General features: G+C 48.3%; 1 protein-coding gene across 1 annotated transcript in view; it reads right to left on the bottom strand.

The window, feature by feature from the left end:
* Positions 1–9,438, bottom strand: part of MPP3 (membrane palmitoylated protein 3) — a 30,066-nt gene that overhangs the window by 2,232 nt on the left and 18,396 nt on the right. Inside the window, exons 15-17 of the mRNA XM_008074213.2 lie at positions 8,191–8,284; positions 7,912–8,020; positions 6,173–6,295 (exon numbers count right to left, since the gene is read on the bottom strand). Coding sequence (XP_008072404.1) covers positions 6,173–6,295; positions 7,912–8,020; positions 8,191–8,284 — 326 coding nt within the window. The remainder of the gene's footprint in view (positions 1–6,172; positions 6,296–7,911; positions 8,021–8,190; positions 8,285–9,438) is intronic.

The following is a 9,438-nucleotide window of genomic DNA, read 5'->3' as shown; positions in this document are numbered from 1 at the left end:
ACTACAGGCGCGCACTACCACCCCCGGCTAATTTTTGATTTATTGTAGAGATGAGGTCTCGCCAAGTTGCCCAGAGGGGTCTCGAACCCGCAGGCTCAGGCAATCCACTCACCTCAGCCTCCCAAAGGCACAGGATTACAGACTGAGCCACCAAGCCCGGCTGGCATCTGACTTTTTAAATCAGATTGTTTTCCTGACACCTGACATTAAATTGTAGACAACAGCCCAGCTCATTCAATGTAGGCACTGTCTGCCTCTTCATTCCAAAGAACCTCTAATAAGCAGAATTTCAGGTGGGTAGTTGACTGACCATGAGTCTGGTTTTCGGAAGAAAGGGAAGTGGCAGAGGCACTCTAAGTAAAATTACAACATGAAATGTGTCTCTGGCATTCACTCACTTCTTTTTTTTTTTTAAGTTGTGGTCTTGCGCTATCACCCAGGCTGGAGGTCAGCGGCATGATCACGGCTCATCGCAGCCTCAACCTGCTGGACTTAGGTGATCCCCTCACCTCAGGCTCCCAAGTAGCTGGGACTAACATGCCACCACACTCGGTTGATGTTTTGATTTTTGTAGTGACGGGGTCTCACTATATTGCCCAGGTTGGTCTCGAACTCCTGGGCTCAAGCAACCCTCCCACCTCAGCCTCCCAAAGTGTTGGGATTACAGGTGTGAGCCACCGTGCACGGCCCTACTTCTGTCCCATTCTAGTCCTCTGTTGCCTTCTCCCCTCTGCTTCCAGGGACTCAGTGTTTTCATGCTGAGGAGAAGCTCTGTCGTCTACCAAAGAGTCCCATATTCCAAAAAATTCCCTCACCCTCTCTCTCTCTGTCACCAATCAAAAGCCGATTCCTACCTTAGAGAGAGCATCCACAATTTTAGTATTTAAGTTCTAACAGTATAGAAAATGGTTTTTGCATGCTACCACAAAGATAGTAGACGCCTAAGAGAAGGCTGAGATAGGTCGGGCACGGTAGCTCACGCCTGTAATCCCAGCACTTTGGGAGACTGAGGCGCGAAGATCGCTTGAGCCCAGGAGTTTGAGACCAGCCTGGGCAACATACCAAGAACTCATCTCTTAAAAAAAAAAAAAAAGCTTGGTGTGGTGGTGTGCACCTATAGTCCCAGCATGCTTGGGAGGCTGAGGCAGAAAGATGGCCTGAGCCCAGGAGGTCAAGGCTGCGGTAAGCTGTGATGGTGCCACTGCATTTCGGCCTGGGCGACAGAATGATACTCCAGCCCCCCACCCCCCACCTCCCATCTCTCAAAAAAAGATTGAGATAATTTCTTCACCCTACTGCTTTCCTCCAGGAGGGAAAAAACTGGATTAAATTGTAAGACGCTTCCCAAGTCTATCTAGAGTACTCTTGTAGGGCTACTGTCATACTCAGAAGCCCTCTGCCCTGTTCCAGTGCTGCCCTGAGTCCTCAGCCCCACCTTCCCAACCCCTCACATCTGTCCCGTAGACACGTCTATTGCTTCTGGAGTGTTCCCTCTCTCGGGCGCCTACATGGTCCACCCTAGAAGCATTTAGCTAGTCGAAGAATTATAGAAGGAAAATTCTTGAAGTACCACGATCTTTCTAATAAATACCTGCATCTGGAAAGAACACACGTACAACTCTAATGGAGTAAACTGTGTGACACACGCTTTGCAATCCCGAGCCCTTTTCCTGGAAAGGTGGAACTCTCTCACCTGAGTCCTCAGCAAGAGTCACAGTCCTAAAGACCACATAAGAAAGATGTCCTCCATGCTATCTCCTGCCCCCAGGTTGGACTAGCTTGCTGGACGAGAGGACAAAAGCCCCTTAACTCGTGGGCAGTAAAGAAACAGAGAATGTGCCCAAAGGTGTTTTGTATCATAGTTCCCTCTACCTGGAACTCAGTAGACGGCGGGCAAATATTTAACGTTACACAAAACCCAGGCCCTTGTGAAGAATTTCTCCAGATGTAGTCTGTGATCTGACTTCACACACCAACACCAACACAGAGATGCCAGAGTCTCGCTCAGAAACTCCCAGGTCAGATTCTCTGGGGGTGGAGCCGGGGGCTCTGAGTTCGAACAGCCTGGCTGTGACCCTGCTGCCTACCCGGGCTGAGAACGGCCGTGGCTGCAAGGTGGTGGAACACATCTGGAGACTTGAGAGGGAGAAGTGGGTTCCAGAACTGGTGGGTGAGTGGACGCAGAGAGGGAGTTATGTTGGCTATATTTCACCAGCCCACCTGCAGGGACCGCAGGCTTCTAGAGGGGGTAAGAAGGAAATGGAACAGGTGACAAAACGGAAGGACACTGGTAACAGGCTGCAGTTCCACCTCTCTTGAGATGACAGCCATGGCCAGGGAGAGTTCTGGCTTCTAGAAAGTGGGCAAAGCAGGCATTTCCTGTGGACCCGATGATTCAGCAGAACTTTGTATCCTGGGAAGCTACCTCCTATTCTCCCTAAGATTTCTCAACTCTTAAAAATTAACCTTTTCCTCCTGGTTATTAAGTTCTTTCAATCCTAAAATATTTGTAAAACAAAGCAAAACAAATATAGTAAAATAAATTGACTGACTGATCCTAAAATTCATGTGGAAATGCAAAGGATCCAAAATAGCCAAAGCAATCTTGAAAAAGAACAACGAATTGGAAGACTCACTTCCTGATTTCAACACTTACTACAAGCTAGTAATCAAAGTAATCAGTACAGCATGGGACTGACATAATGACACAGAGATCAATGGGACAGAATTGAGAGTATAGAAATAAACACTTACTTTTTTTTTTTTTGCATCCCAAGATAAGTAAATGAGAAAAGAACAGTCTTTTCAACAAATGGCACTTGGACAGTTGGATACTGGACCCCTCACACCATGCACAGAAATTAACTCAAAATGGATGACAGACTCAAAAGTAACAGCTGAAACTATGAATATGTTAAAAGAAAATAAAGGAGTAAATCTTTATGACCCTGGATTAGACAATGGTTTCTTAGATATGACACCAGAAACACAACAAAAGAAAAAAATCGACAAACTGAACTTCATCAAATTTTTTAAATGTATGCTTCAAAGAACACTTTAGGCCCGGTATGGTGACTCACATCTGTAATCCCAGCACTTTGGGAGGTCGAGGTGGGAGGACTGCTTGAGCCCAGGAATTTAAGACCAGCCTAGGCAGTATAGTGAGACCTTATCTCTACAAAATAAAAATAATTAGCTAGGCATGGTGGCACATGCCTATAGTCCCAGCTACTCAGGATGCTGAGGCAGGAGGATTGTCTGAGCCCAAGAGGTCAAGGCTACAGTGAGCCATGATCGTGCCACTGCACTCCAGCCTGAGCGACAGAGTGAGAACCTGACTCAAAACAAAACAAAACAGCCGGGCTCGGTGGCTCAGCCTGTAATCCCACGCCTTGGGAGGCTGAGGTGAGTGGATTGTCTGAGCCCGCAGGTTTGAGACCCACCTGGGCAACTTGGCGAGACCTCATCTCTACAATAAATCAAAAAATCAGCCGGGCGTGGTAGCGCGCGCCTGTAATTTCGGCTACTCGGAAGGCGAGGCGGAAGGATCGCTGGAGCCCAGCAGGTCGAGGTTGCAGTGGCCGGGACCAGCCACTGCACTCCAGTCTGGACGACAGAGCAAGACTCCAACTCAAAAAAAAAAAAAAAAAAAAAAAAAAACACAAACACTATAAAGAAAGTGAAAAGACTACTCACAGAACAGGAGAAAATATTTGCAAATCATGCATCTGATAAGGGACTTGTATCCAAAACATATATAAAGAATTCCTACAACTCAATAATAAAGAAGCTGGGCGCGGTGGCTCAAGCCTTTAATCCCAGCACTTTGGGAGGCCAAGGTGAGAGGATCGCCTGTGCCCACGGGCTTAAGACCAACCTGAGCAACTTGGCGAGACCTCATCTCTACAATAAGTCAAAAAAGTAGCCAGGTGTGGTAGCGTGTGCCTGTAGCTCCAGCTATTTGGAAGGCTAAGGCAGAATGGATAAATAAAATGTGTCATTGTATAAAATGGAATATTATTCAGCCATGAAAAAGAATGGAGTAGGGATACATAAATGAGTTTTAAAAACATTATACTAAACGAAAGAAGCCAGATACAAAGGTCACATATTGTGCGATTCCACTCATGAAATGTTTAGAACAGACACATCTGTAACGGTCATAGATTAGCAACTGCCTGCAGCCAGGAAGGGGCTGGAGGACAACGGAGAACGGGATATTCTGAATAGGTCCAGCTTTCTTTTTGAGATGATGCACATGTCCTTAAGTTGACTGTGGTAATGGCAACAACCCTGTGAATAGATCACTGAACTGTGCACTGTAAATTGTACAGTATGTGAATTTTATCTCAATAAAGCTGTTAACCAATCCCCAAAGAACACAGAGTAAAACAGAGAAAGCAAAAATGAGTCATGAGTGACATCATTCAGTGAGACCCACCACCAGCATTTGAGTGTATTTTCTTTGTGTGTGACACAAAATTAGAACCATAATTTTTTATTTCCTGATTTTTTTTCATATTATTGTATTTGACTGTGTCACCAAATATTTCTCAAACACATGACTTTTAACTGGCTATAATAATATTCCAATCCCGCCCCATAAGGACCATGCAGTGTTGCAGGGTGTTGAACTGAGCCCCGCTACTGAACATTTAGTTGGTTCTGATTTTTTGCTGTTGCTACGAGCACCACCACAATGAATATATCCTATGTTTCCAAGTGCTTCTAGACACAAGCTGATGTTCCCCTTAGAGTTCCTAAAGGGGAAATTTTTCTAATGTTCCTTCTAGACATGTCATTTGACATAATTCATCGATGTGTCAATTAATACAGAGAATTAGTATGAACTGGGATTGCACTGAATTCCTGACTTAGAGGGAGCTCTTTGACCAAGGAGAAGGACTCAAGAGGACCTCCTTCAGATGAAACCGCTGGACAGCAAGACAAATCTGTTCTGGAACTGTGTTGCTCTGGCCCCCTCGCCCCCAACAACATTCAGCTCATTCTCCTAACTGACCCTGTAGGGAACCAGAAAAGATAAGTCACCAAGGCCACGTCTCCTGGAAGAACTCAAATATTTCGGTTTTGGATGAGGGTCCTGACACAGACTGGATTAGAACAAAAAACTCATGATGGTGAAACGGAGGTTCATTTAAGATCACAGTGGATTATCTCATCCGCTAGTTTTAGAAACAGTCATTCAGTCAGGCGTGGTGGCTTATGCCTGCAATCCCAGCACTTTGGAAGGCTGAGGTGAAAGGACTGTATGAGCCCACAGGTTCAAGACCAGCCTGGACAACATGGCAAGACCTCATCTCTACCATAAATAAATAAATAAAATTAGCAGGGTGTGGTGGTGCATGCCTGTAGTTCCACCTACTTGGAAGGTTGAAGTGGAAGGATCACCTGAGCCCAGCAGGTCGAGGCTGCGGTGGCCAAGAGCGAGCCACCGCAGTACAGCCTGGGCAACTCTGACTCAAATTTTTTAAAAAATAGAATCAGCCGGGCTCGGTGGCTCAGCCTATAATCCCACGCCTTTGGGAGGCTGAGGTGAGTGGATTGCCTGAGGCCGCGGGTTCGAGGCCCGCCTGGGCAGCGAGACCTCATCTCTACAATAAATCAAAAAATCAGCCGGGCATGGTAGCGCATGCCTATAATTCCGGCTACTTGGAAGGCTGAGGTGGAAGGATCGCCGGAGCCCAGCAGGTCGAGGCTGCGGTGGCCCAGAGCAGCCACTGCACTCCAGTCTGGGCGACAGAATAAGACTCCAACTCAAAAAAAAAATAGAGTCATTCACTGATGATTCAAACTTGCTTGAAAGCAACGGTAATGGCCTGTGTGTTTTCATTAAAAAATACTTGGGTTTGGCTTAGGAGTGCGAGAGATGGGTATGGTTTGCCATACTCAGATCAGGGTCACTGACAAATCTATTTTGGGGGGAGGGTGGGAAGCCCAGACAAAGTCACCCCTGCCTGGTTTGGGAGGCACTCCTGGCTGTTCCTCCTTGAGCTTTCTGGCCACATGACCCTTTTCTAAATTTTGTGGACTGCTGACACGGGAAGGTGGTCTTTCGGCGAAGTTACGCCCAGAGTCTCTCTTCCACTCAAGCACCCTTAAGTAACCACCCCCTTGAGGCCTTGAGAAAAGAAACCATCAATGTTGAACTTACAAGTGGGGCTGCTGTGTCCTCACAAGTTGGGGATATAGGTGGCGTCTTCCTTTTTTCCTGAATTGCAGGCTTTACAAATATAACATAGGGCTTGAACTCTGAGGTCCTCAGTTGTTTCAGTGCCTGAGAAAGAAAGTTCAGGAATAGGATCTGCTTTGGAAACACTATATTGTGAAACATACTCTTTGAAAGCTCTGTAATCATGTACTTCAGTCCCATAACCTCAAGGGCGAAGGTCCTGGTTCCATTGGTCCCCTGACAATAAACTTCAACGAGGCGGACCAATTGCTCATTTTCCCACCCTTCCCTTTGACATTGAACTCAGCGGGTCCCTGAAGGCACGCTGGCTGCAAAAGGAAGGTTCCAAAGCCGCAGCTCAGAGGCCACTTTCTCTTTCAAGCTCCAAGTCCTTCAGCTCTAATTAACCTTCCTGGGCTCTTCCTGATGGACGAGGAAACAGGAGTCAACATCCACTCAGGCAAGTGTCACCATTTCAGACCACACTAATGCAAAGTCCGTGCTGTCTCACGGGCCTCCTCTTGAAATTGGAGGAAGAAAAGGTTTGCAAAGCAAAGGAGACCACCTGAGAGACCACCTAAAACAAAACCGTGGACTGCAGAAACGGTACTGCTGATGAGTGCATTTTTCTCTCTCATGCAAGGGCCTATATTTGGAAACACTGATATTAAGTGGCCACATGCCCTAGCTGCACAAAAATAAATAAACAAAATTGCTTTTCAAGAAAAATCATTAAATTTTGACTTTTAATTCTCTTCCAACTCCCATGAAGCCAAATAAGGGAGGGTTTTCCTTTATGGACATAATATACTTTTTGGAATAGGTTTCAAGCAAACTTCTATAAAATAAAGCCTGCAGTTCCTATCATAAAATCAGAGCTCTGTTTCTATAGAGGAAAAAAAAATCCCCAGATTGAGTTCAAAGCGTGGAAGTTTTTCAGAAAGACAAGGTTGAAAAGATGGCTGGGCCCCCGCTGGGTCCACAGCATGCTGGGTGTGCAGAACTGGGGATGTTTTTGAAGCACTTCACGGCTCATGTCTCCCTCCCTCTTGGTCCCTTTCAGACTGCTCTCCTGATTGCCTCCTGAGGGGTTCTTTTTTTTTTTTGAGTTGGAGTCTCACTCTGTCGCCCAGACTGGAGTGCAGTGGCCACTCCCAGCCACCGCAGCCTCGACCTGCCAGGCTCCGGCGATCCTTCTGCCTCAGCCTTCTGAGTAGCTGGAATTACAGGCGTGCGCTACCACGCCCGGCTAATTTTTTGATTTATTGTAGAGATGAGGTCTCGCCAAGTTGCCCAGGCAGGTCTCGAGCCCGCGGGCTCAGGCCATCCACTCACCAGTGACTCCACCCGTCCCTGCTGGGGAGAGAATGTGCTGGCACCACAGCTCAGGCCCAGCATCGCCCGGCTGTGGACATCTCACTCTGTCTCATCACCAGGACCAGTCAGTGGCACCACCTAGGGCACGGTTCGCTCCACGCAGGGGGCACCCACCTGAGTCCGTGGGGGCCCTACCATCCAGGCGGCATTTGTGGGCAAAGGGGCACATTTTGGGGTACAAGGATTCATTCAATTCTCAGAGGGAGACCCAGGAAACTTGACAACCAGTGTTCTGGACTCCACATTCCTTAGCCTGAGGTCAAGTGCCCTGCAAAACGCACAGTCCCCCGGGCATCAATTCCTGGAACTCTAGCCGGAACTACCCAACTGGCCCAGAAACTCACTTCCGGCTCCACATCCACCAAGCAAACTTTGTTCTTGGCCAGAACAGCCTGAATGGCCTCCAGGCTGGTTCCGTAGAGGTTCTCCTTATATTCCCCATGCTCCAGGAACCTAGAACCACCAAAGGGAAGGACTTTAGTTCCGGAACTTTCCTGACTAGCCAGAGGGACTTCCCAGCACGGCTTCCCTCCCGCCTCCCCCACCTCCTGGAAGCCCCGCCACACCTCCCAGAAGGCCACACAGAATCCGGGCGGACACCAAGACACACGGCCGCCACGTACTTGTTGTGATGTAAGTCGGCCTCAAACGCTGGCCTGGTGACAAAGTGATATTCCACTCCTTCTTTCTCATGGCTCTTCCGGGGTCTGGTGGTGTCTTTTAAAGAAAGAAGGAGGAAAGCTGGGCAAAAGGATGTCACATCCCAGGGGGCAGGGACAGCCGTGAGCCTGTGTGGCTGAATCTGTGTGTTAACCAACCACTTCATTCCTTGCGCGTCCCTGGCTCAGGCTCTGTGGCTTTCCAGGCACATCACTGATCCGCACAACTCTCTGATGGGGGTGAGAAGAAGCCTCTCAATTTGCAGCTAAGGAACTGAAGTGCAGAGAGGTTGTGCGCCATGACCAGTGCCCTGCCATGGGAAGGAAACAGACCTAGGTCAGCGTCCCTACCACATGTCCCAAAATTTCCAGAACAGACCTAAGAGGTACACTTCCAGGGAAAGCCACATCACTTTTCCCAAAAGAAAAGACGGGGTGTCGGAAGACTGTGGCTTCTGGCCCTCAGGGGCCACCCGGGGTGTTCTGCGTCCCAAGTGCAGCATCTGAGTCTGACTGCTGGCAGAGCTGCCAGGGTCACTATTCCAACCATGACTAATCCCTTGCTTAAAACCTTTTGTTTCCAGAGGCAATGGCGCATGCCTGTAATCCCAGCACTTTGGGAGGCAAGAGGACTGCTTGAGCCCAGGAGTTCAAAACTAGCTTGGGCAACTTGGCGAGACCTCATCTCTACAATAAATCAAAGAATAAGCCGGGCGTGGTGGCACATGCCTGTAGTTCCAGCTACTTGGAAGGCTGAGGTGGAAGGATTGCCTGAGCCCAGGAGGTCGAGGCTACGGAAGCCATGAGTGTGCCACTGCACTCCAGCCTGGGCGACAGAGTGACTTAGACTCAAAAACAAACAAAAAACTTGTGTTCATGCACCGATCACATGGTAACCATCTTGGATAAGTGCAAAAGACCTCCGTGACCGGCCCAGCCTCTGACTCAGCTGCATCTCTGTCAACCCCCACATTGACTTCCCCAGCCCTGACACCACTACTCTGGGTCACACCTTTGCTCCTTTGTACATCATTGTTCCTTCTGTGAAGAGAACTATTCCCTGCCTGGAAAACTCCTATTCATCCTTCAAAATCCAGCCCGAAGGTCACTGCCTCTGGGAAGTCTTCCCTGACTCTTCCAGTTTCTAAAATCAAGGGAAAGTCCATCTGTGGAGCAGGCCCGACCAACCAGGTACTCCCACCCAGGGGACAG

This window comes from Carlito syrichta, unplaced genomic scaffold, assembly GCF_000164805.1.
Source record: "Carlito syrichta isolate Samal-C Ts95f unplaced genomic scaffold, Tarsius_syrichta-2.0.1 Scaffold316369, whole genome shotgun sequence".
Lineage (NCBI taxonomy): Eukaryota > Metazoa > Chordata > Mammalia > Primates > Tarsiidae > Carlito > Carlito syrichta.
Note: the sequence above shows the minus strand (reverse complement) of the source record. Positions and strands in the feature narration are given on the sequence as shown.